Source organism: Caenorhabditis briggsae, assembly GCF_000004555.2.
Source record: "Caenorhabditis briggsae complete genome, chrIII, whole genome shotgun sequence".
In the NCBI taxonomy this organism is placed as follows: Eukaryota; Metazoa; Nematoda; class Chromadorea; order Rhabditida; family Rhabditidae; genus Caenorhabditis; species Caenorhabditis briggsae.
Genome location: NC_013490.2, coordinates 10,657,628 through 10,681,745, shown reverse-complemented (window position 1 = coordinate 10,681,745; position 24,118 = coordinate 10,657,628). Strand labels below are relative to the sequence as shown.

The 24,118-nt window shown below is 40.4% G+C and overlaps 7 protein-coding genes across 7 annotated transcripts; 6 read left to right on the top strand and 1 right to left on the bottom strand.

Moving 5' to 3' along the window:
* Positions 1-2,607: 2,607 nt before the first annotated feature.
* CBG10690 lies at positions 2,608-8,077 on the top strand (the record flags this gene model as incomplete). Its single annotated transcript, XM_045244374.1, has 8 exons — positions 2,608-2,734; positions 2,783-2,811; positions 4,553-5,119; positions 5,159-5,386; positions 5,474-5,549; positions 7,432-7,508; positions 7,700-7,798; positions 7,847-8,077. The coding sequence occupies 8 exons, from the start codon at positions 2,608-2,610 to the stop codon at positions 8,075-8,077; spliced, it is 1,434 nt and encodes a 477-aa protein (XP_045094333.1).
* A 1,138-nt stretch (positions 8,078-9,215) lies between these two features.
* Positions 9,216-9,236, bottom strand: CBG26798 (the record flags this gene model as incomplete). The annotated part of the gene is made up of 1 exon (XM_045244373.1): positions 9,216-9,236. One exon carries the CDS (start codon positions 9,234-9,236, stop codon positions 9,216-9,218), a length of 21 nt encoding a protein of 6 aa, XP_045099077.1.
* A 3,535-nt stretch (positions 9,237-12,771) lies between these two features.
* On the top strand, positions 12,772-13,521 carry CBG26797 (the record flags this gene model as incomplete). The annotated part of the gene is made up of 1 exon (XM_045244372.1): positions 12,772-13,521. The coding sequence occupies one exon, from the start codon at positions 12,772-12,774 to the stop codon at positions 13,519-13,521; it is 750 nt and encodes a 249-aa protein (XP_045099076.1).
* A 2,057-nt stretch (positions 13,522-15,578) lies between these two features.
* CBG26796 lies at positions 15,579-15,776 on the top strand (the record flags this gene model as incomplete). The annotated part of the gene is made up of 1 exon (XM_045244370.1): positions 15,579-15,776. The coding sequence occupies one exon, from the start codon at positions 15,579-15,581 to the stop codon at positions 15,774-15,776; it is 198 nt and encodes a 65-aa protein (XP_045099075.1).
* Positions 15,777-18,548: 2,772 nt separating this feature from the next.
* Positions 18,549-19,547, top strand: CBG26795 (the record flags this gene model as incomplete). The annotated part of the gene is made up of 1 exon (XM_045244369.1): positions 18,549-19,547. One exon carries the CDS (start codon positions 18,549-18,551, stop codon positions 19,545-19,547), a length of 999 nt encoding a protein of 332 aa, XP_045099074.1.
* Positions 19,548-20,552: 1,005 nt separating this feature from the next.
* CBG10686 lies at positions 20,553-21,224 on the top strand (the record flags this gene model as incomplete). Its single annotated transcript, XM_002648714.1, has 1 exon — positions 20,553-21,224. The coding sequence occupies one exon, from the start codon at positions 20,553-20,555 to the stop codon at positions 21,222-21,224; it is 672 nt and encodes a 223-aa protein (XP_002648760.1).
* Positions 21,225-21,860: 636 nt separating this feature from the next.
* CBG10685 lies at positions 21,861-22,559 on the top strand (the record flags this gene model as incomplete). Its single annotated transcript, XM_002648713.1, has 2 exons — positions 21,861-21,912; positions 22,309-22,559. 2 exons carry the CDS (start codon positions 21,861-21,863, stop codon positions 22,557-22,559), a joined length of 303 nt encoding a protein of 100 aa, XP_002648759.1.
* Between the last annotated feature and the right edge of the window lie 1,559 nt (positions 22,560-24,118).

The window sequence follows — 24,118 nt, the reverse complement described above, 5'->3', positions numbered from 1 at the left end:
TAAAAAATGAGTAAATTTAATATTTTCCCGCCGGGTTACTGTCGCACTCGTTTCAACTGTGTTTGTTTACGTTTTTTTTGTTTACGCTTTCAGATATTTGTTTACAAACTTCGCATACACTTCGCCTCAACCTTTTTTTTCTCTGACAAGAATAATAACTTTGGGCCGCTGCATGTGTACGTTTGTAACGCCTTATTTAGAAATTTTAGTCCTAATAGTCTAAACGGTTTTTCTTGCTCCTTGAATTTGTCTCAAGCTAAAATCTATGTCGTCTCAAGTTCTTTACGTACATATTATTTTAATTTTCTCAATTCAAAAAGAGAATATAAATTTTCAAAGTATACTTTACGGTCGGAATCTCTGGAATAACTATTAAAAATCTAAATTCTAAGAAAACAAAAGCAAAAAAAATAGAAAATAAGCTAATACGGTTGAAAATTGCATTAATGCTATAGTAGTCAAAAACTTATGAAAAACATTTTTGCACGTTTTCCCTTTTTTCTCTAGATATTTGGCCGCCGAATGTCCTCCTGACAGACGAGAGTAATAAAATTCTAATTTAGCACTAGAGCGCTCTAGCTTATTTTTCCAAAAAAAAAAACTATCCTTTGAGATATAGAATCTCCTCGTTATCCTTTCTCCAATATTCTCCACTCCATTTTCGTTAATTGTCGCTTTTTCTGAGTTTTTTTTGGCAATGAAGACTCCCATGTGCTCTGTAATTTTCAGTTTATTGATTTTTCATGGCTGAGTCAAAACTAACCTTTAGAATTATTAAATTATCATATGTTGACCTTCTCATCAACAAAACTTCATGAAAATTAAATTAGCTCGATGAATTTTTTGGATTCTTCTCTTCTGAAAATTTTTGGATACAGTTTTTTTCTAGAAAGACAAGGAGCAATTCAAACAAAATCTTTATAACTTTTCAAAAAAAAAACTTCAAAATTCAATAAAAATTAGTTTAAAAAAGAAAAAAGAAGACGAAAAAGAAATAATTTTTTTCTGTATTGATTTTCGTTCGAAACTCCGCCCCTTTTTAGTCGCGCCTCAATTCATGTTTTGATCTACCTTTCAAAAAAATTTTTTTTTTCAATTTTGAAATTTTTTGGAAAAATTTTTTGTTTTTGGAGAACAGGTGCCAGTCGAAGAAGATTTGTAATGTTAAGAATGTCTAGTTGAAAAGATAAGCGAAAAAAGATTTTTTTTAAAAATTCAAAAAAATCGTCTGATGAGGAACATGAAATTGTGTGGTTTTTGCCGAATTATTTAGTTGCCTGGGGCATCTACCCTCCAACCCCTTCTAAAGGTTCCTTCTAACCACGCAACGACACTCCGCTATCCCGCTCGGCGCGCGCACAGTTTAAATTTAGGTTTTGAGTGATTGCGAGCTTGGATTTGGCTCGTAGTTTTGCTAGAGACCCTTTTAAGGATTTTTAGTGAGTTTGCTTGAATTCTAAGCTTTTATTTGTTGTTTCTTTCTAACTTGTTCATAATAAACCGATTTTTTACATTTCTTGTTGATTTTCGTCTATTTTATCACAGGAACCTGATACCCCGGACGTACCGCGGGCAGTTATTTTCTTGTTATTTTGGGAACTTTTTCTTATATATTTCCGGAGTTCTACAGAATTTTTTTTGAAAAAAAATTTTGTAAAGCAGATCAAAACTAGATCATTTTTTGAACTCCAGATATGGCCTCAATAAATAGTTTGCGACTTCAAATCCTCTTTTTTCATCAAACTTTTATAAATGATAGAAAATGCTTCATCTATTGTCTATTCAAAATAATCGCGCGGGTGAACGAGTAAAAACCCTGCGTCTCTACAGTGCCTCTACAGCTCAGGTAAATCGGAAAACCTTTCTGAGCTACACTTGAGAAATTCTGAAACCTTTTGAAGCAAAAAGTCCGCGAATACACTTTTGCAAGCCACAAAAAAACTTTTAAAACCTTTTAAAGCAATTTTTAAACTTTATCCAGTCGCACTCGAAGGTGAGACTTTTTAAAGCCACATTTAAACTTCTTAAACCTTTTTAAGCAACATTTAAACTTTTTTAAACTTTTTAAGCCTAAATTTTGTTTTTCAGATTTAGAATTCGATTTCGTTTTTTGTCCGTTTTTTTTTCAAAATGTTCGCTTTATATTTTATTTTTTCTGTCGCTCAACTTGCGCTTAATGCTTCTACTTTGAGTTATTTTGCTGAAAATGGCTCCCCCGATCAAAAGAATTCGTTTGTCAGCAAAACAAATCCTACTTCCAACGTTTGAAAAAAATAGGCTAGGTAATTCCCGAGTTGTGAGTACTTAATTAGGCTGTATTTTAGAGGTATTCTATCCAACGAACAGGCGAAATTGTGAATCACGAAGCGCTCGATGATCCGTTTGAGCGAACTTGTTTATTATCAGTAGGGCGTGATTATGAAGAGTTTGAAGCAGCAAACGGATTATCAGAAGCGAATTCCCTCGGTGATAATAACGATAAGCAATCTCGAAACTATTTATATAGTAAATTGAGTGATCAGGAACTGTCACAGCTGAGCTATTTAAATAGTAACACGCAATCTATGTAAGAAAGTTTTGAAATTCATGGAAACTACGAAAATTCAAATGGCAAATGTTCTCGGAAGACGTGACAACAGTGTGCAGTTAAACGACGTCCCGAATCCAATGGTATCTGTGAACCCAAAACTCTTCACTTCTGAAGACGTGGTTGTTCCAGATTTATATCAATTAGGTATAGAAAATTCCTCATATTACATTTTTAACGCATCGAAAATTTCAGAGAATGAAGAAGAGCGCCGACACATGTATGTTTGATTTTATATGGGAAGTTTCGGAGCGAAACATGGAAGCTTGAAAACCGTTGTAGCCTTATATACTACTAGGTTTATTGATTTCTTGATGCCAAGAGAAGATCGAAGACTCTATTCTGAAAAGGCGAATCCATCAAAGAATATCAAATTTCCTGATTTCCATAAAACTAAACTTTCGTGTTAGTTGGGATTCTTCACACTTACGATTACGATTTTGACGATATTTTTTAATAAAACAATTTTAGAATATCTAACACAAGTAATCACGATTCTGGAACCAACAGGAACAATCAGTGGCACAGGTTTGGAATATTGGGTTCCCGCTCTCATTGAATGCGAACTACGAAGCATATTGTAAGAAACGAGTTTTTCGAAAAGAAACCTAAAAAGTTTTGCAGTAAAAATGGAGCGACAAAAGGCAAAGAAATAGCGAAACACTGTGTCAAGTTCCTACCCGCGAGAAGTCGAAAATGGAGAGAATATTCACGAGTCCGGATCTAACGGCACTGGGTACAATTAATTAAGAATAATTGAGTAAAAAACATGATTTTCGTAAAAAATGATTACAGTATTGTCCGGTAGGTTACCGGTTTTTATCTTCTTCACCCTCTTTCCAAGTCTACAGGAGAGAAATCTCCCCCGATAAATACATGCAAACGAAAGTGGGTCACAGTACCCGCGCGAATTTAAAGTGCGCGCCAACAGACACTTCTCTGTTTTCTCTGGGCATCTCCCCTCGGGGTCTCTCTCATCGTTTCCCCTTCAGTTCTTGCTTGGGAGTGCGTTCACACTGGTGACGCCTCCATTTGTTTCAACTCACCTTTAATAGGTTGATTTATTGTTGATTCAACAAATAGTGTTTTATAGGAAATCTGTGTTTTAGTGTCTTCTAGTTTTTCAGGTTACAAAGGTCTCTTTGAGTGCATAGAGGTTCTGTGAGTGCATAGCGTTTGTCTGTGTCTCTCACTCTCTCTGCATTTCGTTGTTTTCAATAGTGTCTTTTATCAGTTAGTGTTTCTGGAGGTCTTTCAGTTACATTACTTGGGGGCCGAAGGCTTTTTCCGGGACTTTTTCGGTCTTTTGTGTGAATCTTCTACTTGATTACGTTCTATCGCTTCTTTGCTCTTGTTTACTTCGTTCTATCAGTCTCTTTGTCGTTTTCACCCGTTTCTTTGCCGTTTTTATCGATTTTCACTAAAAAGGCGTTCTGTCCGGCCACCGGCAGCTTCTTGCCATATTCTCTGCGATTTTCGATCTCTTGTAAATTGAGAAGGCGTTCTGTCCGGGCACCGGCAGCTTCTAGCCACTTTTCTCAGTTTGTGGGAGTTAAATTAGCTCGATTAGCTAAGGATCGGAGGACATAGTACTGGAATCGACGTCGCGAGTGAGTGGAGAGGAGTGGTGAACAATTCGCCAGCGTGTGTGTGAGAGGAGTAACCGAATTTCGAAGGAGTGTCGAGTCAAAAATTGGAAATTGTTCGATTTTGCCAAATTGGGACTTCAATTGTGTGTCAAAAGAAGGAAGTGTTTCAAAGAAGAACTGATTGCTTTCCAACAAGAATTCGTGAAGTTTTGTGTCGGGAACTGACTTTTCGCCTGAAAATCAGCCAATTTGGTAGCAATGGTATCAATTTCATCGGGATTTTATCGATTTGTTGTGCTCAAATTTGCTTCTTCCCGTTTTCTGCTCAAAATAGCATCTCTACTTGGAAAAGTGTAAAAATTTGAATATTTTGCAGCAAGTTTCGGAGGAACCAATGGATGACCTTCTGGAATCGCCGACTTCGTCGAACGGGATGGAAAAATCAACGTTGCTGCAGAATCCGAACGAGTCGCTCGTCAACGAGCTACTAAACTGGGAAATGCCAGTGCCAGTGCAAAAGGAAACGGTGTCCGATGATGTGGAAATGAAAGAGGTTGAGGATCGGAAGAAAGCGGAGAAAGCTGAGAAAGCCGGAGGAGCCGAAAGAGTAGAGGAAGGGGTTGCTACGGAAGCTGAGAAGAGCACCAAGGTAAGAATGGTGTGGGAAAAACAGTGCTGTGCAGAAGAAGATGAGGAAGCAAGAAAGGAAGCACTGGCTAATTTGATGAAATATGCCAAAGGATCATTGATTCATTTGGAAGGAATTTTAAAACCGTTAGATAAGCGCATTGAGAAGAAAAATGGAATGATTGAGTTAAAAAATTCCGAAATTGTCGAAATGAAACGCATCAATGCCATCTTGGAAAACGAAATTCTTGACTTACAGATCGATGGAAACCGGCTCGAATCGCCACGTCGCCCCGACTCCACGAAGGTTAAGAAGGTTACTGAGGAGTAAAGTCGTCTACTAAGTTGGTTAAAGAATATGGATATACATGCGCTTGAAGACATGAAGGAGATATTCCGAAAGACTGAGAGCATCAAAAAGCAAAAAGCCACTCTAGATGAATTGGTCAACGCAACTGAAACTGAGAAAAACTGGTTACAGGCTCAACTCACAAAGCAGCGGCAGCAGTGGAATGAGGACAAACTGAAGATGAGAATGCTGGAAGAGCGAGTTCGGCAGTATGAGGAGGAAGATAAGTGGAAGGTGGGAAATTCGCAATCGAATTCATACTCGAGAATAGGTAAGAACAAAGAAAGTACGGATGAGAATAGTGCAAAAAATGGCTTTCAGACACAGGGAGACGCTTTCCCATCTGGACCATCAACTCGTCGACGTATGCCAATGGAGGACAAGTGCCATATGCAAGGTGAGTGTGGAAATAGCGAAGAGTTGGGGGAGAGAAGAGAAAGGCCGCGCACGATGATGGAGGGTGTTAACCTGAGTTATGGGGCGCATGGAGATGAAAGTGGAAGGGAATATGAAGAAGAAGTGAAGCAGGGTTATTATCAGAGTGTATGGGGGCAGGGAAGACAGACACATCATCAAGGCGAACAGGGGGAAGGTTGGAAGATGGTGCTGGCGCACAAACGCTACCGGAGCCTTCCGTATTCTCGGCTGAAGGAAAGAATCCCAGCTTGAATGCTTTCGAGAAAGCTTTCACTTTGAAATTCGGAATGTGTCCAGAGGAGCACAAGGTTATTCTACTGGAAACCAAGTACCTATCGGGAAAGGCTGGGAAGATCTTCAGAGGGTTGTAGGAGTGTGAGAAAACGACCGTGAAGAAGGTGTTCCAAGCACTTGCTAACAGGTTGCGGGTATCGCCGGCAGATGAGGCTATGCGAGCAAGAAATAGGTGGTCACGTGTACTATTCCATTCAGTCATCTGGCGGTAACGAAGAATTAGCCAAAGAAACGCTCCTCTCCTTTTTCCTGCACGTGCTGGATATCCATGAAGATTTTCAGGTTATTTCCAATTTTATAACCTCCAAAATTATGGAAACAAATTTTTTAGAATTGTGATTGGTTAGAATTCAAAATGGTTAATTCCTGCGAGCACAAAGAATATGATGAAATGAACAGAAAAAGACCAGATTTTCTGGATATCGAAAATCCCATTCACGTCAAAGCTCTGAATGCTCTCTTAAATATCATTGAAAAAGGGGACCGATGTGAGGCCATCGGAAAAGTGTCGCCTTATTTCGCTACCAGCGCAGTGGAGTCTTTCAACGCAAGAGCTGCCTTCTATGCAAGCAAGAAACGATTCTAGTATTAAAGGAGGGCAGACAGCAAAAATTTCGGGGAAAATTTCAGGGAATGTGTATTTTGCCGTCGCGGTGTTCGCACCTAAAGCACGCAATCCCACGCGCAAACATTTTTATTTTTTTTATTTCCCGACTTTATTTTTTTCAATTTTTAACGACTTCAAACATTAAAAAAGCTCTTTTTTCTTATTTATTATAAAACCCATATAAAAGTGAACTTTTTATGTAAATTTAAAGTTCTATCGACCAATTATTTTGCCAGTCGCCGGTGTTTTTTATAGGCATGCGAAAAAAACTATTTTCTCTTCGATAAACGTTTCTTCACTGTTCCTATTTATCTCATTACTTCTCGTTATTACTCTAGGAATAAAAACTGTTTTATGACTAGGGTTTTCAGAGACGTCTCCATTTTTACTGCTTCCTTCACCTTCCGACGACCAGCCCTGCACGAGGATTGTTTTAATTATGTGGTTTTTTTCAATTGTTATGTCTCTTTCTAAAAATTAATTGTAGTTTTTTTCATAATTTATTTGTTAACATAATAAAACAAGTTTCTTCATTTTCAACTGATTTTGGTACCTCGGAGCGAGGCCTCGGCGGCACGCTGGTAGCCCTTCAGAAATTCCGAGTTCAAAAAGTTCAATCCGAAGGAAACAAGGGAAGAAAAAAGTAAAAACACCAGCAGGGATTGAACCTCTGACCTCCTGAATACCAGCCTAGAGCGTACCCACTACACTACGCGTGTAAAAGGCGACCATCGCGTTTTTCACATTATGAAGCGACGCCGCAGCAGCAAGCTAGTGAAGAAATTAGGGTGACAAAATAGAGCATTTTTTCGTCCTTGAAGTGTTTTTTTCAGGTTTTTAAGTACATAGCTATATTTATACTTCAGAGTTATATCTTTTCAGTAAAAATGAAAATTTTGAAATTTTTGATGTCTACCCTCCTTTAAATATTATCATTATTCTAAGAAAAAATAGTTTTTAGCTCGGAAAAAGGATTCAACAGCAGAACACAACTTGCCGTTATGGGCTGGAACAGCAAACAGTGGGATGAGCTCAACGGTAAACGCGTTGTAGTTTCAGAGAAACGATTTTTTAACAAGACTACTAAGCATTGGTCGGTTCGAAAACTGAAGACACCAGCGGACTATACATTCAGAACTGAAATTGCACAAATTACTGTGCAGCTATAAGAAAAAGGTTTCACAATACACTGAGAAAAAGTAGCTAGGGTAATTTTGAATTTTTTAGAGAAAATAGCTAACAATTCTGATGGACCAGAAGAGAAAGATGACGAATCTGATTTCGACGAGCAAGAATTGGATCATGAGTTCGCAGAAGACATGTGTGAAGTGAATATAAAAATTAAGCTGGCAGCATGTGTTCTATCAAAATTATAGGTTGACGATATTTGGAGCCGCTTGCGACTAGCCGATACCGACGAAGAAGAAGAAGAAGAAAATGAAGACGAAAAAGAAGACAGTGATAGCAGCATGAACGAAGAAGGAATGAAAATGGATGAAGATGAGGAAGAAGAGGAAGATGAGGAAAACAATGAAGTGAGAATGAAGAAAAAGAAACGAGAAGAGCGAAAGATGAAAGCAAGAAAAGAAACGAAAACTGGTCACTAGAAATTTACTAAATTGTCAAAACTGTCATACGAATTTCTAACATATCTTCGATTCTCACTCAAAATTTTCCAAAAACGGGGAAAAATCAAATTTTCATATCATCTCTTTCAGAAAACACCTATTTATAAAGTTACTGGATTTGGTGAAGAGAACTAAGTTTTTCAATTTCGATAAAACCAACGAATTTCTGTTAAAAAACTTCGATAAAATTTCATTGTCTCTTTTATTTTATTGTTATATAATTTCAACTTATTTTCAACTGAATAAAGCAACAAAATACGTTCACAGCGGAATAATCAAATTGTGGCTCTAGACAGCTAAATTCTACTCGGAGAGAAAGGAAAATGGATGAGAATTGGCGAGAAAAAAAAATCTACAATAACAATTAAACAATTTAGTACATATTTAAAGGTGGGGGGACATGAAAAAAATAATGTTCTCGAAATTCCGTTCAAAGATGCCTCTCGAGGAGTTGAACTTGTGAGGGCGATGATTGAAGGCGCGGCGCCGCTACCGACTGAGCCACGCGGGCAAGGAGAAAGCGCACGCCCGTTTGCATACATAAAGGCGAGGACGACAGCTGTACGCAGAGTGACATTAAGCGTTGTACACCGTGACGGTAGAATGCATACTCTAGCTACAAAAAAACTACGAAAAATCTCCTGTCCCCCCACCTTTAAAGTAGAAAAATTATAAAAAGTTTGATAACAGGCGAAATAAATGCAAAAAAAAATTCGGTGAAAAAAAAATTCCTGTCGTCAGGTGTGGCGCATGCGTCGCAAACACTTTTTTCTGTACACCATAACGCAAATAATGCATACTCTGGCCCCGAAAATCCCCCGTAAAATCTCCTGTCCCCCCACCTTTAAAGAGAATGGACAGGAATGGGAAAAGACCGTGAAGATTGAGCCTCCTCGGTTGACAAAAGTTTTCGCTGCTAATAACGAGCCAATGACCATGACTTCGTTGATCACAGTAGAAACGTCACTGCAGTCAAGAACTCGAGAAATTGCATTCCATCTGACTAATGTAGAACGGGATACTATAATCTTGGGAGCGGATCAGTTTGAGGAAATGGGAATACAAATGAGCATCGACTCCTACCCGCGAAACATCTGGCTGTGCAGAGATGTGAAAATTAAGCGGATTCCCAACTCATTGTGCCGGTGCAGATTGAAGGTGTTGTAAAGCAAGAAGAGAGTTACTGTTTAATGTCGCCGAGGGTGCAATGGCTAGCTCCGTCAGTGTGTCAAGCTAACAGTGAAGGAAAAGCCTTAGAGAATCTTTTCAACAGTTCAAGCACACCACTTGAATTGAAGAAAGGAGATGTTATTGCTGTGGGAGAGTTGGAAGGGTTCGACGTGGTCGGTGATAAAGCAGAGCATATGGAAGATGAAGCGTTAGATGAATACATCAATTCATTGGGGTTTCATGAACAGGAAAATGCCATTAGCATAAATGAGATCAGTGTGACAGGGAATGATAGGTTGAAGGTGATATGTGAGCAATTAAAGAAAGGAGAAGTGACGCCAGAAGAGGAAAGAGTGTGGAAAGTGGTTGAAGAGTTTCAAGACACATTTGCAATCGACGACTGCGAATTAGGAAAGGCAGAAGTCGTGCAATGTGAAATCGAGCTGAAAGAGGGAACAGAGCCAATACGGCAACGTCCACGCCCAATCCCATTAGCAATTCGTCCTGAAATCAAAGAGATGATCAGGAAAATGCTAAAACAAGGAGTTATTCGCGAAAGCAGATCGCCTTGGTCCTGCCCAGTTGTACTTGTGAAGAAAAAAGATGGAACGGTGCGGATGTGCATTGATTACAGAAGGGTCAATAAAGTAGTCAAGAACAATGCACATCCCCTCCCTCACATTGAATCCACGTTGCAGTCTTTAGTTGGGAAGAAAATATACTCGACTTTGGATTGTCTCGCGGGTTATTGGCAAATTCCGCTTGCAGAGGGTTCAAAACAAATAACAGCTTTTGCTATCGGGAGCGAGTTGTTTGAGTGGAACGTGTTGCCCTTCGGTCTCGTTACCTCACGAGCTGTCTTTCAAGCTACCATGGAAATGGTTGTGGAAGATCTCTTGGGAAAATGTGCTTACGTCTATGTTGATGATTTGTTAGTGGCGAGTGAGACATTGGAACAGCATGCTGAGGATCTTCGAGAGATTCTCTTGCGGCTGCGTAAGAGTGGGATGAGATTGAAGGCAAAGAAGTGTCACATTGCTCGAATGGAGGTTGAATACCTTGGTCATATGACAACACCAGGAGGGGTAAAAACGGAATACTTGAAGGTGGAACGTATGTTGAATTACGAAAGACCCACCGACAAGAAAGGCGTACACTCATTCATTGGATTGTTTGGTCACTATCGGCGTTTCATATGGAACTTTGCAGCAATGGCATGCCCACTGACTCCACTAACTTCTAGTAAGAGAGAATGGGTCTGGGGCGAAGAGCAGGAGACTGCATTTTAGGATCTAAAGAAGGCTCTATGTTCGGCGCCTGTCCTGATACAGCCTGATGTGGAGGCAGCGATGACGGGGGAAAATCCATTTCTGATCTACACAGATGCATCAAAAAAGGGAGTCGGAGCTGTGCTCGCGCAATTGGGAGAAGATGGTGAACAGCATCCTATCTTGTTCATGTCAAAAGCACTAACACCCGCTGAAACTCGATACCATGTGACTGACCTGGAAGCGTTAGCCATCCTTCAGGCGCTAAAACGATTCAAGGCGATCATTTATGGAGCACAAATCATCGTTTTTACTGATCACAAACCATTGATGTACTTGCTCAAAGGATCTCCATTGTCAGATAGGCTTCTCAGGTGGTCCCTGGAGTTCATGGAGTACAATATGAAAGTAGTCTATGTTGCGGGAAAGGCTAATGCGGTTGCCGATGCGTTAAGTAGAGGAGGTTGTCTCAAATTGGAAATTGATGATGCAGAAACAACTGATCTCATTGGTTCCTTAGAGGTAGAAGAAGGGGAAGAAAGTAACGAGTTGGAAGTAGCGAAATGGTTCGATTGGCTAAAGGAAGAAGAGGGTTGGAGAGAGGTGATTCAGCTATTAGAAAGTGGTGTCAGCGTGGGAAAAGTGAAAGTGGAGGGGCAGAAGAAAAAAATTCTGGTGCAGAATTATATGATAATTGGTGGAAGGTTGAAGAATATTGAGATGGAAGAGAAGAATAGATTGGTTGTGCCGGAGAGAGAAAGGCTCAAACTGGTCACACAAGCACATTCTGGTCCTCTGTCAGGACACTTCGGAACTGACAAGGTATGGAAGCAGCTGAAAAAAGAGTTCTATTGGCCAACAATGAGAGCATTCATCGAGAAGTTTATCAAAGGTTGCACGAAGTGCTTGTGCGTAAATGATCGACCTCGATTAACGGCTCCGTTGCATCCTTACGAGACCACATCACCTCTCGAGATCGTCGCTTGTGATTTGATAGACGTGGGATTATCTACACTAGGAAATCGTTACATTCTTACGATGATTGACTTATTCACAAAAATTGCTACAGCTGTACCAATTCAGGACAAATGTGCAGAAACTGTCATGAGAGCTTTCATCGAACGCTGGGCGCTGGGGGAATGTAGAATCCCAGAGATGCTATTGACTGATCAAGGAAAAGAGTTTGCTAATGACCACTTCAAAAAGTTCACGCAAATGATGGGAATTGAACATGTGATGACTAAGGGATACAATAGCAGAGCTAATGGGGCTGTAGATCGTTAACAAAACATTGATGCATATTATTGCTAAAAAGGCAGCGGTGCCTATGGAATGGGATGCACAGGTTCCATTTGCTGTGTATGCATACAACACAACACTACATGGAACAACAAGAGAGTCGCCATTGTTCTTGATGACCGGAAAGGATCCAAAGGGCCCACTCCAAATGGCCGGTGTGGATGCCGATGGCATTAGCTATGTGGATATAGATGAATACAAACATCTAATGACACAGGAATTGTTGAAAATTCACAAAATGGCGCGTAAAAATGCAGAATGGGAGCGGGGCCGGAACAAGCATTTGTTTGATGAGAAACTTAAAACAGAAATGCGGAAGTATCCACAACCAGGAAGCAGAGTATTGATTGAAATACCATCGGAAAAGTTGGGAGCGCGGTGTCCTAAGTTGGTGAACAAGTGGAGGGGTCCTTATCGGGTAATCTCTTGCTCTGAGAATTCTGCCACAGTGACTCCAATTTTGGGAAAGGATAAGGAAAAAAAATAGTGCTTGTGATTCCGTTCGACACTATGAGAGTGGTGCCAGCAGAAATGGAAACGGTGCCTATAGTGACAGTAAAGGAAAGAACCAACATGCGCGCGGTAGAGACTTATGGAAACTTCGTTAATGAGTTAAAACAAACAGAAAATAAGGTTGATTGTTTTTTCAGTGAGCTCTACTCATGTCGATGTCCCACAATCTGTTGGTTTTGGCCAGCAGATGCACCCAATCTGAAGACGACATCTCCTACTTAATTGGTCCGTCTCGTTCAACTGGCTCGTCAACGGAAGGAGGTGATGAAAGCGAAGAAAGACGTGGCACCAGAGGCAACGTCGGATGTGTCGGGTAGACCTCATCAAGATAGGGCAGAGCAACTTCAGTGGGAGCAGGAAGCTATGCTCCTTTCGCAAGGACCGCATCCAGATTTTAATGGACTTCCTGACTACGAAGCCTGCATGCGTTTGTCTCGGTGTCCCTCAATGATGTTAGTGGCAACAACACTACCCGGATGGAAAGATGCTTTCGATTTCCAACGAGCCCAGTTTCTACAGAAGCATTTTAGATCCGATCTGTTCAAACCAAAACTTTTTCATTGTGTCCGCTTGCCGGGAGTCGCCGAAAAGGAAGTTCCACTGAGTCAGAAGGTGTTCCAAATCAACTCTAAGCAGGAATATGTGGATGCAGAAGGGCCCAAGGAAATCAGAAAGGCGAAGAGTGTTCTGATGGTGGTGCCTTTCACTACGGAAGAGACGGAAATTGAGTCATGGAATAGATACATCCAAAAAGTCGATTCTAAGGTGGAGATTTGGCTGGTGCCATCACCCAGGATGGATCTGAATGCTGGAAGAATAGTGACATTTGGGAATTTGTTGTCTCAAATGCAACGAGGAGACGGTGGACCTTTACATGTATTCTCCCCTGATGATCAGAATAAGGAACATCCCCTGTGGAGCATTGCATTCAACAAGAATTTCCGTGATTACTGGAGGAACGTGAAGGCGATAGCCGATGCCAAGAAACTCAGGTGGCCTGGATTCCATGTGGATGATAAGGTGGATCGCAAGCCAGAAGATGCCGCAACGGCTTCTACCAGCTCTTCCTCGCGAAAAATCGATCGCCCGACCTCTTCCAATTGCCCCAGATATCAACTTTATATCACAACCACAATGCAGAAGGCTGGAAAAGGAAGATATCAGCATCAATAGCCAGCGTCAACGAGTCCAATTCATAATTAAATAATTTTCTCACTAATAATCTTGTTTTGTTAAAGTTGTAATAATCTTTTGTCATCATCCCCACCTAGAGACTCATGTCGCACATCTTAGAGATTCCTTAGTGCCCAGTGTTACTCTATTTTCAGTATTTTTACACCCCTACCCGGCTCATTATGAAGTGTATTGCTTCAATGAGTGATATCTTGCCCCTTTCCCTTTACCTGTTTGCTGTTTTATGCACCCGATCCCCCAAATCATCTCCCTTCTCCCTGGTATGAGTTTTTCTTGCCCCACTGCGTGCATCTCTTCAAATTGCACACATTCTTATTATCTCCTCTTTGTCCCTTTTTTCTTTTTGCTCATTGTTTTTCCTGTGTGTTGAGGCAAGCACTGGTTTGCTCGTTGCATGTGCGGGGACTCGTAAAAGGACGGAGATGTCCGGTAGGTTACCGGTTTTTATCTTCTTCACCCTCTTTCCAAGTCTAAAGGAGAGAAATCTCCCCCGATAAATACATGCAAACGAAAGTGGGTCACAGTAACCCGCGCGAATTTAAAGTGCGCGCCAACAGACACTTCTCTGTTTTCTCTGGGCATCTCCCCTCGGGGTCTCTCTCATCGTTTCCCCTTCAGTTCTTGCTTGGGAGTGCGTTCACACTGGTGACGCCTCCATTTGTTTTATCTCACCTTTAATAGGTTGATTTATTGTTGATTCAATAAATAGTGTTTTATAGGAAATCTGTGTTTAGTGTCTTCTAGTTTTTCAGGTTACAAAGGTCTCTTTGAGTGCATAGAGGTTCTGTGAGTGCATAGCGTTTGTCTGTGTCTCTCACTCTCTCTGCATCTCGTTGTTTTCCATAGTGTCTTTTAGCAGTTAGTGTTTCTGGGAGTTCTTTCAGTTACATTACTGTATGACTAAAGGTTATAGCGATCCACCCGAGACCCTTCCTCGTCGAAATATGTTCCTTTAAAAGTATACGGTAGATCTCGTTACGCCTTTTAGCGCTAAATGAAAATGCTGGTTTCTTTTCTCTTCGTAGTTTCTTCTCTATGTTATTTTTTCACTAGGCCGTGCAAAATTGGAGTTAAATTCCTAGGCCACTCTTCCTATTCTCTTATTTTGTTTTGTTGGTTTTTAATAAATTCTTTTTTTAATCCGTCTTGAAAAATCGATTTCAGGTACGAGACAAATTTTTCCAAGCAATGAAGAAGCTTATTCAAGCGACGACAGAACTATTATAAGCCATTTTTTCATACTTGTAAAATTCCGGGCCGGGCCTGAGAAAAATTTCAAGGCCCGGGATTTTCTATATTTTTTTTGTGCTTTTTGGATTGTTTGTCTGTTTGATCAAAAAATATTGTTAAAAACTCGAAAAAAATTTTTTGATCAAAAAAAATCACATAAGGGTCCCCCCCCTTATGTGTTTTTCAAGAAACGAATAAACCTTTTTGAGCAACAGTAAAACTATTCTTAGCACTTTTAAACTTTTTCGAGAAATGGATAGGCTTTTCTAAGCAACAACGAAACTATTCTAAGCCCTTTATAAACTTTTCTAGCCGTGGCTAATCGGACACCTTTTTTAGTTTAATTGTGGCTTGTTTATGGCTCAGAAAGGTTTTCTAAACTACCTGAGAGGTTAGGACACTCTCTTCACGTTTTTTTACTCGTTCACCCGCGCGATTATTTTGAACAGACAATATAAGTTTTGTCTGAAAATCCCCAATTTGTGATAATCGAAAACTTCAGTGAGTTGCTTTTTTTTTCAAAAAAAATTTAATATTATGTTTTTCGTTGAAGAGCTGAGAAAAGGACGCGCGAGATTAAAGGCGCACACACTTTCCAGGCGCCGCGGGTCTCGAAGCGATCATGCCCGAACGGGCATGAAACTCGAATTTCGAAATCATTCTACGTGTTTTAACGAGGTCGTGTGTGTTTTTTGTCGATTTTTTTGGATTTTTTTGAATTTTTCTGTTGAATTCGTGTAGAAAACGGTCATTTTGACTGTTTTCAATGGTCGTATTTATCTTCGTAGCTAAAATATTGTTCAGGAATGGCGGAATCTGTCGATAAAGATGCTCTGAAGCAATTCGGTGAAGAAATTTTGGGTAAGATGGCAGAGATGGTGAAGGAAATCGGAACTGACAAGAAGAAGAAGGTGAGAGAGGTAGAGGATGAGAAGCCACCGAAAGTTTCGTCGAAAGGCATTCAGAAGAACTTGGATTTCAACTTCAAAATCCGAAATATTTAAAATTTTTTTGAAGATTTTTTAATTCTGCAGCGCTAATTTCTGCATTTTTTTCCGGGAAAAATATCTCAAAATGTTTCCGATGAATGACAAACATCGATTGGCTATCATTCTTCATACTTATTTCTCGACATGGTATTAAACATATCACATGTCCTTTTTTTACTTGTCCAAAACTATCCCATCAAAATTCCTGATGCTCCAGTGGTTTCAAGACAAGAGAAGAAATTAGCTAGAGTCCTATGCAGTCTTCTAGACCAAACCAAAGAAAGCGAATTGACGATTGAGGAGACAGAAGAAGTGAGAGATGAAGAATGTGGAGACTGGGAAGCCGAGGAGTTTGAGGTAACTTTTTTTAAACATCCCGGTTTTACTGAATTCTGTCGCAGCCCTACGATGACTTCGTGTTACCTGCTCACGACTGTTTGAGAATTGGAGATAAGGCCGTGTCCAGAGAGGATGCCCAGGCAGCTATTGACTACTACCGTAATACTACAAAAGGATCCCGTCCATTGTCTTCCATGGTTTCTCGTTTTCGGTGGATTACGGATGCGAAGCATATGGAGAAATTGAGAGCATTTGAAAAAGAAAAGAATGAATTCAAAGAAAATCGGACCAATTTGTTGAGACTTTTGAGCCAACGGCTCTACGAAATTGTTAAAGAAAAATTGGAGACAGGTATTTTCGACAGTTTCATTTTTTTTAAAGAATTACAATTCTAGGATTTTCTCTTCATGTGCTCGACTTGCAAAGATTTGCTCTCTATATCAACAACAAAGAAACCAAAATTCAAGGATTCAAAGCTTCGCATAGCTGGATAACGTCGTGGAAATCTTCGCACAGGTTCTGGTATACCTCATGCATATTTTGAATTCTTTTTTTAGAATCGTCAGTCGAAAGATAACAAAATTTGTTACCCGGAAATGTATGGTTGATAAGGAACTGATAAAAAAGAAGGCTAAAGATTTTGTGAATTTTTGCCGAAGAGAGATGTCCCTGTTCAGTCCGTCCATGATCTTCAACTCTGATCAAACTGGTGTGCAAAAAGAATTGTACGGTGCTCGGAGTTTGTAATGGGGCCCAAAGCATTCATGGTGCTAGCTGAACCAACTGGCATCTTTCCACCTTCTCGACCAATTCCAAATGTTCCAAATCTCGAAGTGAGGGCAGGAAAATCCCACATCATGACCAAGGATTTGATGAGAGACTGGTTGAAATGCTGTGTGTTCATCCCCGAGAACCCAAAGAAAATGTACATGTTGGTGGACAGTTGGCCAAGTTTCACAGACCATACTGCTATTGAGCAGTGTATCCCGGCCGGTTTTGATGTCACCATTAGGAATATTCACCCACACACCACCGGTCTTATACAGCCTCTTGACGCGCATTGGAACGGACCATTCAAAATATGTCAATCAAAATTATACCACCAATAAATTCATTCAGAGCCTTCTCAAAAAATTCATGGCGTATGCTTTGGCGTTCCACGCCGACTATATTATTATTGCCCAGAGGAATAATGAGATTTGGATGATTTCACTTCTCTTTCACCAAATCTCTCCGAATATTTCAAACCATTTTTGCAATATTCGTGGAAAAAACTGGGTATATGGACTCCTCCACTGTTTTTGAGACTCCAGCCAAATTCTGTTTCGAACAAGTCGGTGAGAAGGACTGCCACGAGCCAGGATGCCTTGAACTATCATTCATTAGATGCGCTCGTTGCAAAGAATACATTTGTTTTTCGCACTTCATCATTGTAGATAAGCACTTGTGCCCACATAAATAAAGTTTTATAATATTTTTATGCTTTGAAAATTTAAAACTTGGAACATTTTCAGAACTTGCAAAATTCCAAATAATTTTTCATTCGTAGAAAGATTTTTCACATGACATTGCACTTCCAGGAATTAAAAAAAAATCTTCAAAAAAATTTAAAAAACTACAACATTTTCAGACTTCCAGAGGGATCAGAAAAAAAACACAAAAAATTATTGGGGGGAGGAGGGGTCGAACCTATGGCTTGTCAGATATTGCCCTTCCCTCCTCGCCACTACACCACACTTCGCTGGTTTCCCCCCTTCTCCCAATGCGTATAAGAAAGAGGGAAGATGAGGCGCTCGGCGGACTCAAATTTGAGCCAAATTTCAAACCTGTTTTTCTCGAAACTGGTGAGCCCGCAGCGGAATCTGAATATAGATTTGAAAATGTCTCATTCTCAGCTTTCGAATGATATATGTCTCTTATCGAATTTCCATACCCCAGTTACAACCTTCCCTAGTAAGTGTGATTGAAGATGGTTTTAAGATTCAATTAAACTCAAATGTAGTGCTACCAGAGCCTCAGGGCTTGAGACCGTCAGTGATACGGCACAAAGAATTTTTGGTTGCAGAAATTGAGAGGCTGGAGGCAGAGGGCGTTTTGACGCGATCGGACCACCAACCACGATGTGTGTCTGCATGTTGTAGAGCAAGGTAAGAAAAAGAGAATGATTCTCGATTTGAGTGAGTTGAACGAGAGCCTCGTTCCTCCTCGGTTTAAGCTAGAAAACCTCAAGACTGCCTGGCCATTTCTAGAAGACGCGCGCTATGCGGCCACATTTGATTTTAACTCAGGCTATCATCATATTAAAATACACAAAGAATCTCAAGATCTTTTGAGCTTTACGCTGACAAATCCCCCTACTGCTCCTTATTTTTCGTTTAGAGGTTTGCCTTTCGGTTTGTCGACAGCTCCTCGGCTGTTTACTAAAATCTTCAAAGTTTTAGTTCTAAAATGGCGGGCAGAGGGATAAAAATCTTTCTATATCTGGATGATGGATTAATTGTGGGCAAGACGGAGAGTGAGGTCGCGAGGGCAGTGAGAAAGGTGAGAGAGGATCTGAACAGTGCCGGAGTGTGCGTGGCAGAAGAGAAGTCGTTCTGGGTGCCAGACGCAAAGATTACGTGGCTCGGTTATGAGTGCGACCTGGTCGCGAGAGAGGTTCGTGGAACCGAGAAGAGAATGGCCAAGTGGCAGGTTGCTCTTGAGGAGCTGAGGAGGAGCGTGGCTCCAACGGTCCTGGACCGTATGAAGTTTTTGGGATGCCTGGCATCATTTGAGCTTGTTGCAGGAGACGTTGGTGTTGGCAGAGCACGGTCGATCATGCAGACGGTTGGAGAGAGTCAGAGGAAGAAGAGTGAGCCGGCAACAGTGAAGAAGAAGAAAACTCCAGGTGAGGAGAGAGAAATTGAGTTTTGGAGAGAGCGAGGCACAGAAGTATTGAAGAGAAGCATAGTGGAAATTGAGCCAGAATTTGATTTATTTTTGTACACTGATGCTTCGGCGCGAGGAATAGGAGCGGTGCTTAAGAATGAGAGAGATGATGTTTTGTGGAAAATGTCGGAATTAGGCGATAGCGACTTTGAAGGACAGTCTAGCGCTTGGAGAGAAGTGACGGCAGTGAAGAGAGCGGCAGAGGAGCTAGTCGGGAAGGTTAATGGAAATATACAAGTACTTGTGGACAGTCAGGACGCTGTGAGTGTGTTGAGAAGAGGTTCTATGAAGCCAGAGCTGCATAAGTTAGCTGAAAAAGTGTGGGAAGACTTGAGTATGATAGGAGAAAGTCAATTTTTGTGGATTCCAAGAGAACAGAACGTGGACGCGGACGAAGCGAGCAGAAATTTTGATTTTGATGACGGGGGAGTGGCAGACAGAGTTTTCAGACAAGCGCAGAGATTGTGGGGAGAGATAAAAGTTGATTGGTTCGCTGATGCGAATAACAGAAAGACATAGGTATATTTTTCTAGATATCCCGAGTTCGGAACGTCTGGCGTCAACGTCTTCGACCACATCGAGAGGGCAGAGAGGATGGGATGTGCTTGGTGGGTGCCACCTCCAGTGCTGATACCGCACTTGTTGAAAATTGGTAGAAAAAGAAGGCTGAGGGGCGTTTTAGTAGCTCCATTGTGGCGGAGTCACGCGTCATATCAGGCCCTTGTTGATCATTCGAGAAGATTCATTAGAGCTATTTAAGATTACATTATTTATGAGAAGAATGACAACATTTTTATTCCGGGTGAAGGCTCCAAACATTGTGAAGCCACAAATTCTAAATACTGTAGATCTGAGTTCATTTTAGCGCTAGTTGACTTCTCTCGATAGGCCCCAGGCTTTGTACATTTTTCTACCTTATTATTACCCCGTTAAACCTAAATTTAATAAACACGTGACATAAAATTCCTTTTTCGTAGTGATGAAACAGAAAAACATATTCTCTTGTAACGTAGAGGAAAGAGAATATTATGTTTTTCGTTGAAGAGCGGAGAAAAAGGACGCGCGAGATTAAAGGCGCACACACTTTCCAGGCGCCGCGGGTCTCGAAGCGATCATGCCCGAACGGGCATGAAACTCGAATTTCGAAATCATTCTACGTGTTTTAACGAGTCACCCAGCCCACCCACCCGGGAAAAAGAGAAAAAGAGAAAAAGAAAAATGAGAGGGAAAAGAGATTAACTATATTTTCAGAAGGAGCCAAAAGACAGTTCGTCGAGGAACTCAAGCAGAAGGCAGGAGAAGGGTTTGAACGCCACATCGAGAGACTCAAGATGATTCCGTTCGAAGCCAAAGCTACGTCCACGGCTGCCGCTTACAAGGCAGAGAACGACAAGAGAAATTCGTGGATTTCTCAGAAGAAGCTTCCAATGGACGAGTCGTCATTTCTGTTATACTTGTTGGACAGAGCTAAGCAAATCGGGAGTAGTGCTTTGGCGAAGATCTCGGCTGCCTATCAAATAGCAAATGAAGGCATTTCATCCATCGGAGCGTCTTTTGTGTCAGACATCATCAAGTCAAAAAGAAGAGAGGAAAGCTAAAGAAAGAAGTAGTGAAGGTGACTATGGAGGATGTGCAGAAGATCACAATGTTGGCAATGAAAGAAGACAGTCCGGAGAGGGATCGAGATGCGTTGCTGGCAATTCTATCGTTCGATGTCATGCTAAGAGCATCGGAAGTGAGATCAAGTGGGCAGGGGTAACACAGAAGGACGGGATGATTGAGGTGCATGTAGAGAAGGCAAAGAATGACCAGTTGAGACTTGGAAGACGTTCGTTTTTCAACTACGAGCCAGTCAGCGATGCGGACATCTTGATGTGCCGATGGAGACTTCGAACCAAAGGAAAGTGTCCATACGTCTTTTCACACCTGGACGGTTCGAAGAAGCTCTCGAAACAAGCCATTTCGACGCTCTCGACGAAGATGCTGGCAGCGATCGGGAAGCCGGGAGCGACTCATCACTGCTTCAGAAGAGGAGGAGCCAACCACATGAGGAGAATCGGGCATTCAATGGAGGAAATTCAATGCAGAGGAAGATGGAGATCGGCGGCAGGACTTCAGCGGTATCTCACTGATGTTCCAACAGCTCAAGGATGTCTACAGTCCCAGGCAGAGTTCGACGACGAGGACGAAGATTAATAATCCTGTAATATTTATAGGTCTAAATTGTTTTACTAGCTGTTTGTTGTGTTATACTAACTCCTCATAGATTATTATGTTCTATCAAATCTCAATTTTCTTTTGATCTCCCAAACATTTTCTCCCGATCTCCTATACCGTTTTCTCCCCGAATTCAAATTATTGATTTTATTGTAATATTTCTTGATTCCTTCCCGAGTGTGTGTGAGTTGCCACACTCGCTTGTATGTGTCTGTATCCTTTATACGACCTTATTATTACCACGTTAAACCTAAATTTAATAAACATGTGACATAAAATTCCTTTTTCGTAGTGATGAAACAGAAAAACATATTCTCTTGTAACGCAGAGGAAAGAGAAAAATCCTTATTTTAAAACTTCTGAAAAAATTCACATAGACAAATCCACCTGCCGCCAAAAAATCAAGCGAGCCAAGAATAGGAGATCAGTGTTTGAGATTATCACTTTATCCGAAGACGAGTCTTCAAAATGTTCATCAATCGATATTGTCAGTACTCAAAAGCGGAAATTCTTCTGCTACCCTACTTAAAACGCAAGTACTCCGGAACTCAGAAGCGCTTCTGAAACACAGTTTCGGTGTTATCTGCTCGTAAAAGTTCGAGAAACAGCTCATCCATGGCTTTGGTTAAAACATCGGCCAGCTCAGGAGCACTTCAGAATGCGAAAGGTAAGTTTTTTTGGGGATTATAATCAGTAAGAAAGCCTAGGAGTTGTTTCTAACTATCCCTTTCGTTTGAAAGCACAAACTCCTAGAATCTCAAGATCTGGCCCAATTTTTATAACTTCCTAGAAAAAGTAGCAAAAAAAGTTCAACTGACAAAATCTCTCCGATATTACGAGAACTAGTTTGTCAATTGACTTTTTTCAAATATTTGTCATAAGATAAATTTGGCTCAAAGCTGACAGTCAGGGTGAACTATCAATAGAGTTTTCAATGAAATTTTTAAGAAAAATATTTGAACAAAGTTAGATTCTCTAGTTTCGGATTCAGAAAAATACAAATGTATTTCGCAATGGATATTAGAATATCACAATTGAATTAATAATATTTTCCAGTTTTCAGGCATCCGAATCATTAAAACCGACATCATCGCGGGAGATAACGTCGATGTCGAAGGACCTTCAAGCTTTTCCGGTGGTCTTGGAGAGATCAGAATCCAACCGAGATGTATGGTATTTAATGCTCCATACATGTTCTATCAAAAGAATAGAATGATGAACCCGAATGACTCGATCCGTCATATGGCACTCAGAATCACGTTTTCGAATTCACACAGACATTTCGCCGAGGACGACACTGGGACCTCCGGATAATTTTCATACGTTTAACAATTGCGCAAGTTTTGTATTCAATCAGAATGTCATTGAGAAACATCAGATTATCATTCAATAGACAAATGTTCCACGTGGAGTCAAAGAATTCAGTCATCATGATTGGTATGAAGGAGATCCAATAGATGGGAGAATGACTGTTCAAGTGAAGTATAATTATTGATTATTGTTTTGATTTCTTTTTTGGTTTGATTTTTATTTCTTTTTTATTGTGTAGGTTGTTTTATTGTGTAGGTTATATATTTTGGAGATTGAAGAACTCCATTATCGTTTGAAAATCTTCAAAGCTCTATAACTCGCTAAGAATCAATTTCCGGCAAAAATGTAACAAGAACTACCCCGGCTAAATATTTGAGATCTTTCTCGTGGATACCAAAACAGAAAACCTACGAATTCAGAAAAACGTTAATATCTCTATCAAGACGTAATGAAAACCAACGCAGTAACCTGAAATAGGTAGATAAATGATGCACCCTGGTTTCCCAGTATTTGAAAACTGTCCAATATCATCAGGAATGGCTGTACTATACCTGGAGAAAGGTTTTTTCTTACACAGGAAGAGAAAATTTATATATGAGAAAAGGAGGTGAGAAAAATGCTTACGACCATATCACGTTGAATGCACGCCATCCCGTCCGATCTGGCAAGTTAAGCAACGTTGAGTCCAGTTAGTACTTGGATCGGAGACGGCCTGGGAATCCTGGATGTTGTAAGCTTTTTGATTTTTTATATTCAATTGTATAAATATGAATTGTGATTCCTGATATTGATTTTTAGTTTTTTTCGGTTTTGAATAAAAAATTTCTATATTTTTGCCAGGTCGGTTTAATTACCCAAGTTTGAGTATTAATATAGGTATTTGTCATCATTTTTGCCAGGTCGGTTTAATTACCCAAGTTTGAGGTAGACGGGCGGAGTGTTGTACCCAATTCTCAGATAATACACAGTAGCATAGTGGCCAACGCGGGCCTCGATCGGTGTCGGGTGCTGGGAAATGTGAAGAGGGGAGACAACGCTTTCAGCTTTGGTTTAATTACCCAAGTTTGAGGTACTTTGCGTTTTCGACCTAAAGAAATTTAGAGTTGATAACAAATTTTGGAACGTCCCCTTTCGGGGAGACAAAAAATCTAAAGAAATTAAAAATTGGTCAACTATGAACCGAGTTATGATTTTTTGAAATTTTGAAAAATTCCTCTTTTTTTTCAATTTTCAAATTCTCAATTTTCATCGACGTTATTTTTTTCTTACACAGGAAGAGAAAATTTATATATGAGAAAAGGAGGTGAGAAAAATGCTTACGACCATATCACGTTGAATGCACGCCATCCCGTCCGATCTGGCAAGTTAAGCAACGTTGAGTCCAGTTAGTACTTGGATCGGAGACGGCCTGGGAATCCTGGATGTTGTAAGCTTTTTGATTTTTTATATTCAATTGTATAAATATGAATTGTGATTCCTGATATTGATTTTTAGTTTTTTTCGGTTTTGAATAAAAAATTTCTATATTTTTGCCAGGTCGGTTTAATTACCCAAGTTTGAGG